General features: G+C 43.8%; 1 protein-coding gene across 1 annotated transcript in view; it reads right to left on the reverse strand.

Annotated features, from left to right (window-relative positions):
• Positions 1-6,959, reverse strand: part of GNAS (GNAS complex locus) — a 225,658-nt gene extending 218,699 nt beyond the window's left edge. Inside the window, exon 1 of the mRNA XM_083146859.1 lies at positions 6,529-6,959. Coding sequence (XP_083002985.1) covers positions 6,529-6,766 — 238 coding nt within the window. The 5' untranslated portion in view covers positions 6,767-6,959. The remainder of the gene's footprint in view (positions 1-6,528) is intronic.
• Between the last annotated feature and the right edge of the window lie 15,341 nt (positions 6,960-22,300).

The raw sequence follows: 22,300 nt of genomic DNA on the forward strand, positions 1-22,300 counted from the left end.
CTTCTAATAGATTTCCTTTTTTCATTACAGTACTTATGCCTAGGTTACTGCAATGCCATCTACCATTGCACCACTTGCAGATGGTACAAAATGCAGCTGCCAGGCTATTAACCAACCAGCCCTGTTCCAGCCACATAACACCCATTCTTTACTCTCTTCACTGGCTACCTGTAAGATGGCAAATTTCTTTGAAGATTGGCTTACTTACCTTCAAAGCCCTTCATGAGCAGGGCCCAAGTGTGGAGTGTGAGCAGCCATCACCTTTTATACCACAGAACCCCAACATTGGATGTACGTATTTTTTCAAGTATTTTGTAGTTTAAAAAAAAAAAATGTTATCTGGATGTTTTTTGGATTTCCCTGGAAGTCCTTCTGTTTACTTGTATTGTGACCGTGTGTGGTCTTTTTGTTGTACCCCCCTGTTTTTATGATCCGTCCGATTGTCATGGAGACAGAGGATGTGGTTTTTGGAATAAAGAGAATTTTTCTACTTTTATAAAAAAACATCTGGCTAGGAGTATTTCTCAATATTTAAAGTGGACTGTTTATGGCTAATTACATTCAACATCTCTCCCTGGGCACACGTCCCTTCACCGGACCCAATGGTGACTATTATAAGAAACACAGGATTAAAGAAACCGTTATGAGAGTTTCAAGGCTTACTAAATCGTAAGTCGGGTACGCAACATAACCCCTCATCTCCTCCTTTATGAGAAGAAATTCTCCGGTACACACTGTCTTTTCTGTTTCACATGGTGAAGATCTATGGTTCCTGTAGATAAAGATACCTTTATACACTTAAAACAGCACTTTATAGTGTGAGTCGGGGTACGCTCTCTGTACACACCCCCCTTTTCAGAGACCACCACTTATACCCACAATATTGAATGATATTTTACACATTGTATATGTATTTCACTTTTATGTCGATTGGATGGAAATCCCCACGATCTACTGAGTGGACAGAGGACGTTTAATAAAGAACCTGCTACGGGTCTGCTTACCATCTGAAATACCGTGAGTGGGGTACGCCCATCCTGTCTTTACATGGTCAGCCGGGCTGTGGCCATCCCTTCCATGATAAACTAGTGTCCATTCACACGGGACGGCCACGACCCGGCCGCACGGTTGCAGCCGGATCCCGCCACTGGAAGGGACGGCTGCCGGGCTGTGGCCATCCCTTCCATGATAAACTAGTGTCTGCTGCACGGCTCCCTGGCCGTGCGGGATTTCACCGTCCGGCAGGAGATAGCCTAGCAGCTGTATGTACAGAAGGCATGCTGTAATTCACCTGGTTTTAATCTGCCACAGAACCTGTATAACGCATGTGTTTTCTGATTTAAAACGGATAGTATGGTACGCCTACCCCCATACACACAAACAGTATTGTCTAGCCCAAAGCAGGGGAACTTGTAGAGAGGAGGAGCCATGTGTGCAGACTCTGGGCCTCTTCCTCTTTATCCGGCAGCACCCTTCCTGAGTCTTCTGGAAATGCAGGGAAAATGGCTGCCGTACGATTTTCCTGGAAAATTGTGCAGCTCTGCTACTGCTAATGTGGGACTTCAGAGGTTAAGTATTGAAAAAATGGGTGCTGCGGGCCCTCCTGGACCCTGGGGTCCTGTGTGAGCCACACAAACTGCACCCATTATCAATACTCCAGCAGCCAAGAGGTTGCCAAAGACAGACCTCAAGGCACCTCAACAGTCCATGTTTTAAGGATATGCATGCATAGGCACAGGTGACACAATTAATAGCTCACTCAGTTTCATTATACCATCTGTGCACAAGCAAGGACCTGGACCAGGGCTGGGCAATAGCAGCCCTCCAGATGTTGATGAAGTACACATACCAGCATGCCTTGCATCAGTTTCAGCTTGGCTACATAGCAAAACTAATGCAAAGCATCCTGGGATGTGTAGTTCATCAACAGCTGGAGGGTCACTATTGCCCAGCCCTGACCTGGACTGTTGGGGTACCTTCAAGACCACATTAGGGAACATTGGTCTGGCCCAAAACAGGCTTGCTTTTTTTTTTTTTTAAATAATGTTTTTATTAAAACACCATTCAATACATCGGAATGTATAAACATATTTCAAATTGCAGGTATCAAATGTTCATACAGTACAAAAATATTATTCGTAAGAATAGCCAGTATGCAAATTCAACAACAATAAAAAAAAAATGTATATAATATTAAACCAGACAGATTTTGCAAAGTGTCCAAATTCCCATTTGTCTCAGAGAACACAAAGGTTTGACGGTTCCCTCAGCCATACCCCTCTTGTCCCAAAGGGCGTCCCAGGTTGCGGGAGCCAACAAAGGGGTCCCCCTCTCCCCGCAGTGCTGTCCCAAAACAGGCTTTTAAAGCTCAGGCTCCACATGAGATTTCAGTCAATCGATAGTCTGTGTAGCAAAGCAAAGACATTTCTTTAACATTATCTCAGGGCTTTGAGGTGTGTCATAACTTGCTACCAGTGGTGGTTTTTACCTATGGGCTGCAGCCCCCCCAGGTAAAATCCGCCACTGTTCCCTGCCTAAGTGAACCCGGATACAGTCTGTGAGACTGTACTGGCTTCACTGTGACTGGCAGTGATTTCCTATTGGAAGTCCAACCTGCCACATTCCGCTCACTACAGCCTCTGTCATGGGTGCTGGGAGAACCGTTACACTCTGTGGAACAGTGCACACAGGACTGTTACCAGCCAGCAGCCTGTGTAACAACCCAGCACTTAGTCTATACCCCCCCCGCCCCTTTTTTTATATTTGGGACTGTATTTCCCTCTTAAGATCCCCCCCCCCCCCCACCACTCTCCCCCTTGTTAGGAATGCAAAAATAGTATGTACTGGGATGGGAAGGTGGGGGGGGGGGGGGGTAATGGATGCCTGCACCCCAAATCGTGGTGCGGCCTGTGGAAGTGTAGGCTTTGTCAGATGGTTACTCCAGCAGCCCTGCCATCAGATCAGGCGATGCCAGCGCAGGGAAGTGACACTTTTTTTAACCTGAATGTCAACACAGTCAACATGGACACCTTATCGGTGCACCGCATACCCTCACATGGCTCTCTGTGCTCGGCACACTATTTTATTCTCCTGCCACACCCTAGTGGACGGTAGGGCATGAAATACCGACTGTCGGCACAAAACAAAGTGAAAAAAACATTGGTACTTGTTTCCTAGCACGGCCACAAATCTTGGCCATCGGGGGTAATTTTAGTGGCCTGCGACGCGACGCCCCGATTTTTCCATTGAAATGCATTGAAAAATCGGGTCGGTCGCGTCGTGTGCGCCTAAAAATGCTTAAATGGTCCACCCGCGATGGCCGCGATTTCCCCATAGGGAACAATGTTAAATGCCTCAATTTACCCGCGATGACCCCGATTTCCCATAGGAAACAATGTTAAATGGGTCAATTTACCCAAATCATCATAGGGAAGAATGGTAAATGGGTCAGAAAGCCCAAAAAACCCCCCTGACCAGTGAAATGTCCCCCCAAAAGTAGTTCACGCCACCCCGCGATGAACGTGAACCCGAAGCGTGGCGAGCGCAGCGAGTCCGCGAGGGGCGGCGGTACGCGTCCTCCGACCTTTTCATACCCCCACTATCCACTAGGGCATGGAGTGAGAATAGAATAGTGTGGCGAGCGCAGCGAGCCACTGAGCCCGAAGCGTGGCGAGCGCAGCGAGCCCCGCGAGGGGACGCGGATACCTTCACAGGTAAACGCGGCCCTTCGCGGGCTTCACAGGTATCCGCTGCGCTCGCCACACTATTCTATTCTCACTCCACGCCCTAGTGGATAGTAGGGGTATGAAAAGGTCGGAGGACGCGTACCGCCGCCCCTCACGGGCTCGCTGCGCTCGCCACGCTTCGGGCTCGGTGGCTCGCTGCGCTGGCCACACTATTCTATTCTCACTCCACGCCCTAGTGGATAGTAGGGGTATGAAAAGGTCGGAGGACGCGTACCGCTGCCCCTCACGGGCTCGCTGCGCTCACCACGCTTCGGGTTCACGTTGATCACGTGGTGGCGTAAACTACTTTTGGGGGGACATTTCAATGTTCAGGGGTGTTTTTGGCCCATTTACCATTGTTCCTATGATAATTTGGGTAAATTGAGCCATTTCACATTGTTCTCTATGGGGAAATCGCGGGCATCGCGTCTGGCCCATCGCACCCGATTTTTTTGCGCATGCGATGCCCGCGATGGCCCCGATTTTACCCCCGATGACCGCGATTATGATCGTTGTGGCCGTGCTAGGAAACAAGTACCAAAACATGTTGACCTTTTTACTGTCAACCTAGCCCTAATGCATGTGTCGACCTAATATCCCTGTTGTCCTAACCCCATGTAAACCTTTTCATGTGTCAACCTTGGCTCTTGTCGACCCAATGCATGTTGATCTTATTTCTGTCGACCTAACGACCGAGCCAATGGAGAGTGAATCAGTGATTCACTTTTACAGAAGGAACCTTTTCCAACACAACAAAACTCTGCTTTTAGCTTTTACAACATTGTAGGATTATAGCAAACTAGGCGTGCCAAACAGTTCTTATCTGTAACAGGAGTAAAAAGCCATAAAAGATTGTAAGTATGATTGCAAAGACTGGAGTAATATGTACTCCTTATTACCAGCTCCATTCTACTACATCTTACAAATCAAATTTCAATAAGCAATCTTAAATCCTGTAGATGGCAAACTAAAGGATAACTTGGTGGAACAAAGATTACAGGCTCATACACAGTGGGCGAATTTGAGCTGAAAGCCACCCAGTGTGTAGAAGGCAGCGATGAGTGCTGCTGCATGCTCCTGCATCATAGCTGGCCCGGCAGCTCATCTGCTGGTATTACCAGCAGGTGAGTGGCAGAGTGGACGGCTTTCCATAGCATCTTACTATGGAAAGTCGTCCATCCTGAGGAAAATCGCTTAAAACGGGCGAAAAACAACTATCTATGTTTTTTAGCCCAGCGATTTTCCCCATCATCAGTCAGCATACAGACTGGGCAAAATCCCCCAGTGTGTATGGACCTTAAATGACTAACTATTTAATAAACTTGCAGGAGTTGTTTCTTCTGCCGTTACACCCAACAAACATGTGATTGGATCATAGATAGCTGTAATATCATTAAATATCTGCCTGGTAATAGCAGCAGCATATTCAGATGAACTGATATTCTTTGGGCATTTATGTTGCAATTTGCAGGATGGCATTAAAGCACAGATAAAACCACTGAACAATTGCACCAAACACTAAATGATGACTATTCTGTCAGAGTGAGCCCACCTATAGCTATACATATACCCAAGCAGCCCATTCACTGGAGCACCCAAAGGCTGCTTGCATATAGCCAGAGCTACCTTTTGGCACCAGCAGCAGGAACTCCCTGATAACCATTATTGGTACTTCCTCATCTTTGCGGCGACCGCTTATGCTACGGAACTTACATAGTGTACAGCGAGCCGTGAGGGTTATTTTCGGGGTCCACGACACCATATATTACCTTAGTAAAGCATACCTCCCAACTTTTCAAGTGCTGCAGCTGGGACGATGCCCCTGCGCCGAAATTTTCGGGGGGCGTGGCCTAATTTGGGGGCGTGGCCTATACTCGTGGCTCTTCCGCGAGGCCACGTCCCCATTTTGCCGCTATGGGGGCATGACCCAGAGGCTCTGTGAGCCTCTAGCCATGCCCCCAGCCCCCTGGCTGCGGGAATAGACGCTGTGCGCATGCGCACAGCGTTTATTCCCCGCTGCTTAGCAGCTGACAGGGGGGACTCCCAACAGCCCCCCCACACCGCGGGACACTGCCGCCCGCGGGTGGGACATCGGGACAGGCCCTGACAATCGGGACTCTCCCGATTAAATCGGGACTGTTGGGAGGTATGGTAAAGTTGTGGAGAGCGGAGCAGAGCAGAGCGAGCCACAGAGCCCTAAGCATGGCGAGTGAAGCAAGCCCACGAGGGGACAATCGCAATTCACGTAGCGGATAACGTAACTGGCGTAAGCGGTGGCCGCAAAGATAGGAGGAAGTACCCCATTATTATAGAATTTACAGACCGCTATACATGCATATCTTAAAGCACACTGAATGTAATAATAATCATAAATAATAAGCATTTGGTTAGCAAACTTAAAGCATATGGGATAAGCTATGACTGTTGTACCCCTGACACATGTAAGTCAGACTTCCTGTTCTATGGGGTAGCAGTAGCACATATGGATAAACTCTGACTGGTGACTGCCGCCCACCCCGCACAGTGTCACTGCCACAAACTCTGCAGACAGTGTCACTGCCACCCACCCCGCACACATTGTCACTGTCACCCACCCTGCACACAGTGTCACTGCCACAAACTCTGCATAGTGTCACTGTCACCCACCCTGCACACAGTGTCACTGTCACCCACCCTACACACAGTGGCACTGTGTGACAGTGTCACTGTCACCCACCCCGCACACACCCTGCACACAGTGTCACTGTCACCCACCCCGCACACAGTGTTACTGCCACCCACCCCGCACACGGTGTCAGCTTACCTAGGAGCAGCAGCCGGTGTATTTGCTTGTAGACTCTTTTCTCTGCTTTTAGGGTCTTGTCAATGTTTTTGCTCCTCTTCATATCCTCCTTCATTTTCGCTTTCATCTCAGCCCGCAGGAGCCGGGAGGCAGCGTCCATGTCAGCAGCACAGCGATCATCAGCACCCCCAGACCCAGAGGTGCAGGGAAGTGCATGGGCTCCCAGCAGCCTGGGCCTGAGGCTAGAACACATCCCCATAGTAATGCAGGCGAGGGGTGCAGTGCTGTTGCTGCAAAAAAAAAAAAGTTTTCAATGTCCGGCCATGATAATCCTGATGACACAGATGGCACCCAGGGGTGCTGCAGGCAGTGTCCTTGTCCCACACTGCTGCTCCCTGTATCCTCCCTCAGCTGACCCTCCCGGACACACTGCACTGCCCTCTCCCTCCCTCCCCTGCTCTCTCTCTCAGTACTGTGTTAATTTGTTTGAGAAGCAGAAGGAGAAACATGCACCCGGGTCACGTGACTGGAGAGTACCCTGTGTTTACCGTAATGTTTAGAAAGTCAGGTCCCAGCCAGCGCAGGTGACTGGGGCCGCCCGCTGCTGTGTACACACTGAGCTGTGTGGAAACATTTGACTTTCTGTCACTACAGAGCCTATAGGGAGAGGTGTGTGGCCGGCTGATAGCAGCAGCTGCTATGGAACTTGCCATGACTTCTAACTGAGCTGTTGGATACAGAAGTCAGGGACAGTCAGGCCAGAGGATGTTGCAGATCACTCATACGGTACCTCAGGGAGCCTCAGGAACCTGGCAGCAGCAGCAAGAGTTAAATCTGTTTACCTGGGACAAACATTGCACTGCACAGGCTTGCAGCAGATGTGACACAATTACAGGAAAGTTAGCAGCCTGTCAGGAGATCGGGTTGTCTTCCTACAGTGTGCTGGGAGAATGGGAGAGGCAGTCACTGTATTAAGATTTGCCTTTTTAAGTCAATCATAATTTACCGGTTCCGAATTAAAAGATCTACAATTTGTGCATAGACAATTGACATGTCGACACCAAATGGTTGACATGCACAATGTTGACATGGACAGGTCGACATGGTAATGGTCGACACATTAAAGGGTCAACATGAGTTTCCAGGTTTTTGTGTGAATTTTGGCACCTGAGCATGTGGACCCCCCCCCCCTTACCATTCTCCCCCCACAAAAATTATGAAAAACTTATGTCGACCCTTTTGATGACCAGTGTCATGTCGACAATTTGCTTGGGTCATCATTTTGACAATGTCGAACTTGTGCATGTTAATCTGTCAAAGTCAACATTTTGGTGTAGATCCAACAACCAGATACCAACTTACCATTCTTTCTTTTTTTATTGTGTATAAAATATATTTATTTGTGCTGTACAATCAAGCCTTACACACATCGATCTTTTAAAAAAATATAAATGTATGCACTTCCAAATGCAAATTGTTACATTATATATATAAACCATTTTTTTAGACGCACTTTCACCTTTGACCCACTTTTTGCCAAATGTTCTCTAAAATATATATGAAGCGTTGAATCCTGACCTAGCATAGTCCTCAAACTATACTGTACATAATGTGCATTATGAATGAACTGGTTCTGCATCATCTAGTGCACCTCTAAAACAAATGCAAGTATGCACAGCATACAGCTTGGTGGGTTGGATTGGCGCTTTACCGCATTCAGACGGTGTGAGCGATCCGTACGATAGGCGGGGTTCCTGTCCGAAATACGCATCCGTCCGAATCAACTAGAATAAGGACCAATGTGCTGTTCCGAAACAGCACATCACTGCTACCGACATCGCAAGATTTCCCTCACAGAGGTAAAAGGGAAAACTTGCAATATGGTCCTAGCGCAGTGGTCCCCAAACTTTCTTGAATCACGGTGCCTAAGGCCCCCATACACTAGCCCAACTTGTCAAGTTGGACCAGTTTGCCCCTTGACCTACACCCCGGGAGGGCTCACTAATAATTGGCACTTAATATGCCATTTTTACATGCATTAATCATCAGCAGCGACAGGGGGGTTTAAGTGAGTAGCATATGTAAGTGTTAAGAATAAAGGTGCCCATACACGGCCCGTTTTAACGGATCCGTTCGGCACTTAATTAGCACGCATCGGATCGCATCCCTTGTGCATGCCTTGTGCATGCACTGCGATCCGATGCGATGTGTACCTAGTACAAAAAGTATGTGCAGCACATACTTTTTGTACCGTACGATGAGATGCTCGGGAGCGCGCATCTCATAGTACAGAACGGACGGTCCGGGAACGGACCGTCTATGGGCACCTTATTAATGTATTCATCTCTTTTAAATATATTCACCAGTCATATAAAATAAATGTTTCTACATTATAAAGTAAATATTTGTGTTATTGTGTAGATTATCAGCCTGATTGTAAATAGCGCAGGGGGTATACAATAATATTGTTCAGGTTGGGAATTTGTTACAATTCTCTAACATGTTATCATAGGCATGCTATAATAATTCTGGTGCTGGATTAAGGCCCTTATTCAGATCTGATCGCAGTACAAAGTTGTTCTTAAAATGGGCAAAAGCATGTGCACTGCAGGTGGGGCAGATGTAACATGTGCAGAGAGATTACATTTGGGTGGGGTGTGTTGAAACTGAATTAAATTGCAGTGTAAAAATAATGCAGCCAGTATTTACCCTGCACAGAAACAAAATAACTTACCCAAATCTAACTCTCTCTGCACATGTTACATCTGCCCCACCTGCAGTGCACATGGTTTTGTCCATTGAGAAGGAATTTGCCTTTGCGAGTGAGACAGAATATGGGCCTATATGAAAATAGCAATTGAATGTCAGGAGTGGAACTTGTTCCGCCACTGTCCTCATTCAGGTGTCCACATGTTTTCCATAGGTAAGTTATAGATTTTGGTAGCCAATAAAGGCTATCACAGGCTGTACCTGGCAATAGTTATCACTTGTGGTGGGGGCTTCTTAAATAAGGAGAAGCCCTACAATATCTCTGGTAAAAACATACCACCAGGTGTAGCACTTTTCTCCCTATAATAAACAGATCCCTCTGAGTTGGTAAAACCGATGTCATTACATAAAACTTTGTATATAGTAAGTACACTGTATATATACATACTTTCTATAAGGAACATGAATATGTGGTATAAAATGTATTTATGTTATTCAATAACCATATATATTTTACACTTGCAATTAGTATAAATAATAGTGTGTACACACGGTGCGATATGGCTTCCAATGTTGCCGATATAGTGAACATCGGAAGCCATATCGCATGCAGATCGCATGGTGATTGTATACTTTTTTAGGGCTTGCGAGCCCGATGTGCTGCCGATGCACGCTCCCGTGTGAGTGGAAGTCGGCGGTCAAATAGAGAGGACAGCCAGGACTATATAGTGCAGATCTGCATTATATAGTCAAAATTGTGCCACTGCATGCCGTGCTATGCGAGTCCCGATACGATCTGATCGTATTGGGACTCGCATAGCATGGCATATCTACCGTGTGTACACACCAATACAGTTTACAGCACCACTATTACACCTAAAAGGATGTACTCTGTAGCATGCAATTGTGATAACTGGTTCAGTTGTAAATCTGAATGACTCCCATTGTCTTGTTGTAATAAGTCAGTGCAGTTCCCTAGCAGGTTGCCTGGTCTTTTGTTTAAACATACTTACTGCATGTTAGCATTGCCATGCTCTTACAATAGAAATACTACTTCCTTATACTATGTATGTAAAATACAAACAGCCTGATTCAGATGTGGTTAGAGTTGCTATTACTGATCCATTTTTGTATTATTACAAGCAGAGACTTCCTGCTGCAGAAGTGATCTGAGCTGCATCCTACATGGGGTCTGTCACTCACCATCGATCACCATGGGGCACCCATGATGCAGAACAAAACGCTGAACACAGCGGCCAGGAATTCTCCATCCAATATCGGAGATCCCTAGCCTCTTCCTTCTGCCTGTACAGCGGCAACATGCCTCTCCCTGCTCCCAAAGGGCATTAGACTGTCAATTACTGACAGTCTGATGCCAGGCTGCGTCACAGGACCTGTTCGCACATGCCGTAGAATGGGTCCTGTGCATGCACATCATACAAATAATTGGTACTTTGCAGTGCAGAGCGCACCTCTGCACACGTTTGAATCAGCCACAAAGTGGAGCTATTTTATCTCTCAACTTGGGGGAAGGAAAATCTGTGGAAAAGTTGTATCATAATAGTAGCACTTATTATATTCTAACGTTTTATGATATTAGTGATTGCTCTAGATCACTGGTTCTCCACCTCGGTCCTCAAGGACCCCCAACAGTGCACGTTTTCCAGGTCACCCGGCAGGTGCAAAGGCGCACTTGTTATTCACTGATGCATTTAAAGGAGCCCATACACGGTCCGTTGTGTATGGCTCCGTTCTGTACTATGCGATGTGCGCTCCCGCGCATCACATAGTATGGTACAAAAAGTATGTGCTGCACATACTTTTTGTAGTAGCTATACATCGGATCGCAGTGCATGCACACTGCATGCACTAGGGATGCGATCCAATCCGATGTGTGCTGTTTAAGCACACAACGGATCCGATTAACGGACCGTGTATGGGGGGCTTTAAAAGATCACAGGTGGAGCTAATTATTTCACCTGTGATTCTGTGTGGAGACCTGGAAAACATGGACTGTTGGGGGTCATTGAGGACCGAGGTTGCGAACCACTGAACTAGATCATAGTTTATATATATTACTTAAATGCATTATCTATAAATCCACAATTTCTAACCTATTTAATGAGATGATGTGTGCAACATGAATACAAATAGATCTATCTGCTATGCACAAAAAGGTGACTGTGATTAGACTCTTAGTAAAACATAGGCGTTCATTTGCCTAGTGCAGATACTGTGTATTACCTACACCTGACTGATTTGTTTGTCAGGTGTCCTAGACACTTTTAAATTCAGAACAACACTGCTACTTCACAAAGAAAGGACTTGCAAAGCTTGCAGAGATCCTGTGCAATTAAATACAATTGGGGTCATATAGAAATATAGTAGATAAACGGCACTGTGATATCATGTTTCAGAAGGTTTATTACAAGTTCCTAATACCCCCAAATTTAATAGATTTCAAATCTGAGGAGTTATGGGGCCCCAAACTAGTTTTTTATCAGGGCAGGGGATCGGGAATATTTAACATGCTTAAAATTAAAATTCCCCGATCCCGGTGGTGTTTGGGCCCCATTAATTTAAAAAATACCAACTGTAAAAAAAGGACCAGCTGTAGCACAACTAATGGCCATACCGTATTAAACGTAAAACCCTATACCTATTGTAAGTAGTTTAAAGGATGTGTATTGGATAAGTATATTACGCTCCACTTTACATGTAATATGTGAGTCATTCACACATACACTGTAGGATCAATTTGAGTGAGTATACAAACTGCACGTGGATAGTGGAAACACAAGTGTGAGTGGATCAAGGTCTGCGCAAAAGGAGGCAGCTGGGATGTGCACTCTATAGGGGTATTCTTCCTCACCCCAAATGTGTAAATACAAGGAAAAGCAGGCAGAGTACCCTTCACCAGCGCTTCAATAAAGATAAAAATACTTCCCCTTTTCCTATTTTGAGGGGGGGGGGGGGGGTCCTCAGTATTCAGAAGGGGTTAAATCCATATGTGGAAAAAGAGTATGATGATAGTGTGATACAGTTTTAATCATACATTTAATACAAGATACATTGATTTCTTTAAAAACAAGAAGAGAAACTTTCCACATATACTTTCAAAGGAAAGGCAGATTAAGCACACAAAACATCAAGTGTCTCTGGTGGCAGAAACAAGTAGCCAGAAAACTTTTACCGATGGTGTTGGAACTGAGTCGCGAGAAACAGTTCAGATAGGGAATGTTTGTCAGAGTAGCAGCCCGTGTCTGGAAGCAATCTCCTGGTAATGTAATCGGCGGTTAGTCTCCTCCACCAGGGGCACTCCAACGCGTTTCAACCAGCAAAATGGTCTTTATCAAGGCTCCTGAATGGTCTGTGTGCTATCCCTGGTCCGGTTTAAGTACGCTGTTCCAATTGTACTTCCGCTTTAGACCGGAAGTTTACGATCGTCATGGTTACCATGTAACGGAGAAAGGGGTCCCCCCGCATTGTCCGTCTCGAGTGGTAGGCTGTTGTATAGTTCCATAGGATTAGGGGCGGTGCCACAGGTCCCGGCTGGACCGCCGATCACCTCAGACACCGGCACTTCCTACTTCCGCCCTTACTACGCTCCAAGTCCATCTGTGGGCTTCCGCCCTTAATGTCCGTTATTAATCTTAAAATTATAAAGGAGAAAGGTGGCGATAAGTGAATTTAGCAGCAATACGATAGCAGCAATACAATGTGAAATATATAAAAATGCATAGAAAAGGGCGGACATAAATAATGGGAGGGGGGCATTAAAAATCCAGCTAATACATATCACAGAAACCATTTAAGCTCAAAATCGGCATTAAGGCCGTGTGGTTTTAATGTATTAAAATCATAAATAAGCCTCATCTCTGTTTTAGCTAATTGGGTATCTATATCCCTCCTCCTCCTATCACCTTCTACTAGTTTAAATCCCAAAAAATTCTTTATATGGGCAGGGGAACAATTGTGCTGTATTTTAAAGTGTTGGGATAGAGAATTAGTATCTAAACCTTTTTTTATGTTTCTTATGTGCTCTCCTAACCTAATCTTTAGGGGCCTCGATGTACGGCCTATATAAAAGAGGTTACAACTACATTCAATGATGTAGACTACGTTTTTAACGTTACAAGTAATGAATTCTTTTATTTTTTTATTGACTCCATTTATTGTGATGTCCCCAACTTTTTTGGAATTGGATGTATTGGGAATGTTCTTACATCCTATGCATGATCCGCATCTGTGGAAACCCACAGTGCGGATACCTCGTCTCACGTTGTTGACTGGATATATGCTTTTTGTTATGGAGTTCCCAATATTAGAGGCCTTCCGATAAACAAATTTCGGTTTGTTGGGGAGCATTGTGCCAATAACTGGATCCTGTTTCAGGATGGCCCAGTTCTTCTGAAACGATCTTTCAAGTTTCTTATGTTGCACACTATAATCTGTTATGAATGCCCATTTTAGACCTTCATCTTTTTCTTTTTGGTTGGGATGGGTATCCAGAAATGATGTTGTAGGTTTATCTTGCAAGAGTGTTTTTCTGTCTATTTTCTTTACACTCTCAATGGCTTCTTCTACAGTTTCCTTCTTGTATCCACTGTTTTCGAATCTCTCTCCCATAATCTTGGCCTGTGACTCAAAGATAACATCCTCCGTACAATTCCTTTTTACTCTTTTCAACTGTCCCATCGGAATGGAGTTGAGCCAGTTGTCATGATGGCAACTGCTCAGATGGATATAACTCCCAGAGTCCGTGGGTTTGGTGTACGACTTCGTTTTTAAAATATTGTCTTCGCAGTATAGGGTTATATCTAAAAAGTCCACAGTTGTCTTACTTATATTAAATGTAAAATTTATGTTAAGATCATTAGTGTTCAAATAGCAGCAAAAGTCTTTGAGAGAGTCTTCATCCCCAGCCCATAAAAACAGAACGTCATCTATATAGCGGGTCCAGGACACCAGGTTCGCCCCATATGGGTTATTATTCCATATACGCTCCAACTCCCATTTGGGAGAGAGATTCGAAAACAGTGGATACAAGAAGGAAACTGTAGAAGAAGCCATTGAGAGTGTAAAGATAATAGACAGAAAAACACTCTTGCAAGATAAACCTACAACATCATTTCTTGATACCCATCCCAACCAAAAAGAAAAAGATGAAGGTCTAAAATGCAATGGAGGTTTCCAACGCATTTAATTAGATCAGACAAATTCAGGGAAAAATTAAGAACTTACTGGTTGGACTATAAAGAAAATAATAAGCAACAGGCTGAGGAAGACCCCAAAACTTCTGGCAGGCAGCGAAAGCCGTACTAAGGGGAGCAGTAATGTCATATGAGGCACAGGGGAAGAAAGCATTTAAATCTACTTATACAGAAGTACAGCAGACCCTCACAGAATCTTTTCCAAAGTTTAAGCTAAATCCAAACCCACAAACCAAACTAGATCTAGCAGTGGCAAAACAACAGTTCGAAAATAACTTGCAATTAATGGGAGACAGATATATCTTCCAAAGAGATCTTAGATTTCACAAACTAGGAAATAGGGCAGGAAGAATCAAGCCTGCTAAGAAGTTCATACTCACCAAAGATAATAGCAGGATTGAAGGATCACGAGGGAATAAAAACAGAAAACAAACAGATAGTGGAAATATTCAGATCTTTTTATGAGGAAATATACACGGGAGTACCCCCAGATAATGTAGCTAAGAGCTCCTTCTGGAGCAAAGTAAGCCTACCTCAGATACCTCAAGAACTCTCGGAAAGAATATGCTCCCCATTAACAAACATAGAAGTACAGACAGCAATAAAAGCACTTAAACCACATAAAGCCCCTGGCCCAGATGGGTTTGCGGGTGAATTTTATAGGATCTTAATAAATGAAATTTCAGAAGACCTCACGAAATTTTTCAATACAATAATAAACTTACATAAGGCCCCACAATACTTTAATGCGGCATTAATAAGGGTACTTCCAAAAAAAGGCAAGGACCCAGTTTTACCGGGGTCATATCGTCCTATTTCACTTTTAAACGTAGATTATAAAATTTTTACAAAAATTCTCTCAGATAGAATAAAAATATATTTACCATCCATAATAAATAGGGATCAAACAGGGTTTATCTGGGGGAGACATTCTACCTGCAATATAAGAAAGGTCATGGCGGTGGCTCAGTGGCTGGAGCAGACACGGAACAATAAGTTAAATATACTAATGGCCATAGACGCCGAGAAAGCGTTTGATATGCTTTCATGGGACCACCTTATGGAGACCCTAAAAAGTCCTAAAAGCCACTTACAGGCATTCACAATCTCAGATTTTAAGTGGCGGTTATTTATCAGATCCCATTGGGATATCAAGAGGGACAAGACAGGGGTGTCCATTGTCCCCCCTGTTGTTCGCTATGGCTATTGAGCCATTAGCCATTGCCTTGAGATCTAATAAGGATTTTCATGGCATTAAAATGAACAAACACGAAATTAAAACCTCGTTGTTTGCCGATGACCTATTGCTTTTTATCTCAGACCCAGCTATCTCATTGCCAAACATATACAAGACGATAAAGCAGTTCGAAGCATTTGCAGGCTATAAAGTTAATCAAAACAAATCAGAAATAATAAGCCTGGGAGGGATAGCCATACCCATGGAACTCCAACAGATCCATCCACAATTTAAGCATGTGTCAAAAGCAATGAGATACCTGGGTGTGAAGATCACCCCAAAAATGGACCTATATAAAAACAATTTTTCCCCTAAGATTAAACAAATAGTGAAGCAATTGGAAGACTGGAATAAACTACCCTTATCTTTAATGGGGCGAGCCGCTGTAATAAAATCAGTGATTTTCCCTAAACTGTCTTATCTGATCCAGATGCTGCCCATGAGGATATCAAAAGGAGACATACAAAGTTGTAACAGGGCCTTCTCAAAGTTCCTGTGGTCAGGAAAGAAAGCAAGAATAGCATTAAACAAATTACAACTAAAACGAGAGGAAGGAGGACTGGCCATCCCAAATATAGAAATGTTTTCTTTGGCTGTCTCCTTTAGGTACATAGCAGATTGGATCATACAAAAATCAATTTATACAAACATTGAACTGGAGGAAACCTTGGTAGCACCATATACACTAAACGCACTATTACACACTCCAAAGAATATTATACCGACTAATTTAAAATCCAATAGCATATTTATGTCGGCCCACCTAGCATGGATAAAGATACACAAACGCCTACGAAGCTCATATACCAGATCCAAATACACATCAATAGGAGGAAATCCCCTCTTTCGCCCAGCAATGGAGAATGTAATGTTCAAGGGCATAATGAAGATCAAAGATGTTTACGACCCAGGAGGGGTGGTATATACCTACCAAGCATTGACAGAAAAATATAACTTGGGTAAAGAACAATTTTACATGTACATGCAGCTAAGACACTACACACAGAGCATAATGAACCCACCCCCCACAATTGCACTAAATTGCCAAATTAATGAGTCAAAAAAAATAGAAGCACTTCTAAAAAGCACTTCCTCTTATAAAACGAAATTTTTATACTGGGACTTATTCCCCGATAACACTCAAATAATATGGGCAACACTTTATAGTTCCTGGTATAGGGACTTCCCGGATAGCACTCAAATATTAAATATGTTCACACAGATAGGAAAGACACTAAAAAATTTACCCTCAGCAATGTTGCAAGAAGTTCACTTTCGCACGGCCCATAGAGCATATATTACACAAGGCCAACGTAAACACATGGTTATAGAAGAGAAAGGAACTTGCCCAAAATGTAACACGGCTAATGCACTTTTTAAGCACAATTTTTGGGACTGTATAAAAATTAAGCGATTTTGGTACAAGGTAGTGAATTTTATTAATTATACATTTCAATTACATGTAAAAATAGATCACAAAGCATTGCTATGGGCAGATTTCTCGGACTGGAATATAACCCAGGACAAGAGGAAACTGACCCCAATATTGACAATAATAGTCACGGTAGCAAAGAAAACTATATTAAAAAACTGGACGATTAAAAGCGCCCCCATGTTAGAGGCGGTAAGAAATAGCCTAATAAAAACCTTATACTTAGAGAAATACAATGCACTAGCAGAAAGAGAGGAAGGAGGTAGGAGATTCCATAAGATTTGGGGGGCCTTTATTAAAACTCTAGATGCCCAAACACAGCACCAAATTCTACTTCCCTTTATGGAAACTCAATGGTATGGAAGATCAATTGAGAGGGAGAATCACTAAGAGAAAACAGAATAGATTAACCCCTTCCTGACAGAGCCAGTTTTTGCGTTCCTGACAGAGCCCTTTTTTTCAAATCTGACATGTCTCACTTAAGTGGGGATAACTTTTTTTTGCTTTTACTTATCCCAGTGGTTTTGAGATTGTTTTTTCGTGACACATTGTACTTCAAATTAGTGGTAAATTTGGGTCGATACAGTCTGTGTTTTTTTGTGAAAAATACCAAAATATCGTGAAAAAATGGAAAATTTAGCGATTTGCAAAATGTTAAATTTTCTGCTTGTGAGACAAATAATCTTACCACTCAAAATAGTGAATAACTAACATAGACCATATGTCTACTTTATGTTGACATCATTATTTCAACTTCCTTTTAATTTTTTGGGACACTAGGAGGCTTACAATATGAATAGCAAATTCTCAAATTTTCAAGAAAATTTCAAACACTGATTTTTTTAGGGACCAGTTCAGTTCTGATGTGACTTTGAGGGACTTGTATGTGAGACACCCCCATAAATGATGCCATTTCAAAAACTGCACCCCTCACAGTATTCAAAACAGCATTTTGGAAGTTTGTTAACCCTTTAGGTGTTTCACAGGAATTAAAACAAAGTGTAGGTGAAATTTCAAAATTTCTTTTTTTTTGCAGATTTGCAATTTTAATACATTTTTATAAGGAACACAGTACATTTTACTAGAGAAATGTGACTAAAAATTGATTCCCCCAATTCTTTTGTTTTCATAAATATCCTATATGTGGCCCTAGTGTGCACGGTGACCAAACCACAGGCTTCATAATAGAAGGAGCACCTACTTGATTTTGGAGCCTCCTTTTTATGAGATTATTTTTTAGGCACCATGTAGGTTTCAAGGCACCATAAGATGCTAAAAGTTAGGAACCCCCCCACAAGTGACCCCATTTTGCAAACTACACCCCTCAGGGAATTCATCTAGGGGTATAGTGTACATTTCAAACCCCCAGGGGTTTCACCAATTGTGGTACAACTGGGCAGTGAAAATGAAAAATTATTTTTTTTACACAAAAATGCAGTTCTGGCTCCAAATTTGTCATTTTCAGAAGGTATGAAGGAGACAAAGCACCCCAAAATCTGTGCCCCAATTTCTCCCGAGTACGGCAATGCCTCACATGTGACCAAAAAATACCAGTTGGGTGCATGGCAGGACTCAGAAGGGAAGGAGTGATTTTTGGATTTTGCGGCTCAGATTCTGGTGGAATGAATGGTGGGTGCTATGTGGCATTAGCAAGACCCCCCAAGCACCAATACAGTGGAACCCCCCCACAAGTCACCCCATTTTGCAAACTACACCCCTCAGGGAATTCATCTAGGGGTATAGTGTACATTTCAAACCCCCAGGGGTTTCACCAATTTTGATACAAGTGGGCAGTGGAAATGAAAAATTACATTTTTTTACACAAAAATGCAGTTCTGGCTCAAAATTTTTCATTTTCAGAAGGTATGAAGGAGAAAAATCACCCCAAAATCTGTGCCCCAATTTCTCCCGAGTACGGCAATGCCTCACATGTGACCAAAAAATACCAGTTGGGTGCATGGCAGGACTCAGAAGGGAAGGATTGATTTTTGGATTTTGCAGCACAGATTCTGGTGGAATGAATGGTGGGTGCTATGTTGCACCAATACAGTGGAACCCCCCCACAAGTCACCCCATTTTGCAAAGTACACCCCTCAGGGAATTCATCTAGGGGTATAGTGTACATTTCAAACCCCCAGGGGTTTCACCAATTTTGATACAAGTGGGCAGTGAAAATGAAAAATTACATTTTTTTACACAAAAATGCAGTTCTGGCTCAAAATTTTTCATTTTCAGAAGGTATGAAGGAGAAAAAGCACCCCAAAATATGTGCCCCAATTTCTCCCGAGTACGGAAATGCCTCACATGTGACCAAAAAATACCAGTTGGGTGCATGGCAGGACTCAGAACGGAAGGAGTGATTTTTGGATTTTGCGGCTCAGATTCTGGTGGAATTTTGGTGGGTGCTATGTCGCATTAGCAAGACCCCCCAAGCACCAATACAGTGGAACCCCCCCACAAGTCACCCCATTTTGAAAACTACACCCCTCAGGGAATTCATCTAGGGGTATAGTGTACATTTCAAACCCCCAGGGGTTTCACCAATTTTGATACAAGTGGGCAGTGAAAATGAAAAATTACATTTTTTACACAAAAATGCAGTTCTGGCTCGAAATTTTTCATTTCCAGAAGGTATGAAGGAGAAAAAGCACCCCAAAATCTGTGCCCCAATTTCTCCCGAGTACGGCAATGCCTCACATGTGACCAAAAAATACCAGTTGGGTGCATGGCAGGACTCAGAACGGAAGGAGTGATTTTTGGATTTTGCAGCTCAGATTCTGGTGGAATTTTGGTGGGTGCTATGTCGCATTAGCAAGACCCCCCAAGCACCAATACAGTGGAACCCCCCCACAAGTGACCCCATTTTGCAAACTACACCCCTCAGGGAATTCATCTAGGGGTATAGTGTACATTTCAAACCCCCAGGGGTTTCACCAATTTTGATACAAGTGGGCAGTGAAAATGAAAAATTACATTTTTTTACACAAAAATGCAGTTCTGGCTCAAAATTTTTCATTTTCAGAAGGTATGAAGGAGACAAAGCACCCCAAAATCTGTGCCCCAATTTCTCCCGAGTACGGCAATGCCTCACATGTGACCAAAAAATACCAGTTGGGTGCATGGCAGGACTCAGAAGGGAAGGAGTGATTTTTGGATTTTGCAGCTCAGATTCTGGTGGAATTTTGGTGGGTGCTATGTTGCATTAGCAAGACCCCCCAAGCACCAATACAGTGGAACCCCCCCACAAGTGACCCCATTTTGCAAACTACACCCCTCAGGGAATTCATCTAGGGGTATAGTGTACATTTCAAACCCCCAGGGGTTTCACCAATTTTGATACAAGTGGGCAGTGAACATGAAAAATTACATTTTTTACACAAAAATGCAGTTCTGGCTCAAAATTTTTCATTTTCACAAGGAATGAAGGAGACAAAGCACCCCAAAATCTGTGCCCCAATTTCTCCCGAGTACGGCAATGCCTCACATGTGACCAAAAAATACCAGTTGGGTGCATGGCAGGACTCAAAAGGGAAGGAGTGATTTTTGGATTTTGCAGCTCAGATTCTGGTGGAATTTTGGTGGGTGCTATGTCGCATTAGCAAGACCCCCCAAGCACCAATACAGTGGAACCCCCCCACAAGTGACCCCATTTTGCAAACTACACCCCTCAGGGAATTCATCTAGGGGTATAGTGTACATTTCAAACCCCCAGGGGTTTCACCAATTTTGATACAAGTGGGCAGTGAAAAAGAAAAATTACATTTTTTACACAAAAATGCAGTTCTGGCTCAAAATTTTTCATTTTCAGAAGGTATGAAGGAGAAAAAGCACCCCAAAATCTGTGCCCCAATTTCTCCCGAGTACGGCAATGCCTCACATGTGACCAAAAAATACCAGTTGGGTGCATGGCAGGACTCAGAAGGGAAGGAGTGATTTTTGGATTTTGCAGCACAGATTCTGGTGGAATGAATGGTGGGTGCTATGTTGCACCAATACAGTGGTACCCCCCCACAAGTCACCCCATTTTGCAAACTACACCCCTCAGGGAATTCATCTAGGGGTATAGTGTACATTTCAAACCCCCAGGGGTTTCACCAATTTTGATACAAGTGGGCAGTGAAAATGAAAAATTACATTTTTTTACACAAAAATGCAGTTCTGGCTCAAAATTTTTCATTTTCAGAAGGAATGAAGGAGACAAAGCACCCCAAAATCTGTGCCCCAATTTCTCCCGAGTACGGCAATGCCTCATGTGTGACCAAAAAGTGGCAGGACTCAGAAGGGAAGGAGTGATATTTGGATTTTGCAGCACAAATTCTGGTGGAATGATGGTGGGTGCTATGTCGCATTAGCAAGACCCCCCAAGCACCAATACAGTGGTACCCCCCCACAAGTCACCCCATTTTGCAAACTACACCCCTCAGGGAATTCATCTAGGGGTATAGTGTACATTTCAAACCCCCAGGGGTTTCACCAATTTTGATACAAGTGGGCAGTGAACATGAAAAATTACATTTTTTTACACAAAAATGCAGTTCTGGCTCAAAATTTTTCATTTTCACAAGGAATGAAGGAGACAAAGCACCCCAAAATCTGTGCCCCAATTTCTCCCGAGTACGGCAATGCCTCACATGTGACCAAAAAATACCAGTTGGGTGCATGGCAGGACTCAGAAGGGAAGGAGTGATTTTTGGATTTTGCGGCTCAGATTCTGGTGGAATGAATGGTGGGTGCTATGTGGCATTAGCAAGACCCCCGAAGCACGGTGAAATTATGAACCTAATATTCCATAGATGTGTGGTATATTTTAAAACACTCCTTTATACATAGGCCGGGTTTGTCGGGGCAAGTGTCACACTGGAAAATAGTTTGCTTTCTTATTCCCTTTTTATAGCAAACTTTGCACCTTTTTTGTGTCCTGCCCTTTTTTCCAGTGGAGGGGATTTCATCAGGAAAATGCTGCCCTGGTACAATACGGGGGCCAGTACTAGAAGTACTGGGGCCCTCTGCCTGCTGGTTCCCAAATATTAGGCCCTTTATGACTTCCTCTTGAAAGTGCATAAATGTCCCCCTCTGGCCGGTAGAACGGAATAGCACGTAAGCGTTATACAGTGCCATCTGGATGATATACACGGCCACCTTCTTGTACCAGATTTTTGTTTTCCGCAGGGCACTGTACGGCTTCAGTACCTGATCTGAAAG

Source organism: Crinia signifera, chromosome 6 (genome assembly GCF_055691185.1).
Source record: "Crinia signifera chromosome 6, ASM5569118v1, whole genome shotgun sequence".
In the NCBI taxonomy this organism is placed as follows: domain Eukaryota; kingdom Metazoa; phylum Chordata; class Amphibia; order Anura; family Myobatrachidae; genus Crinia; species Crinia signifera.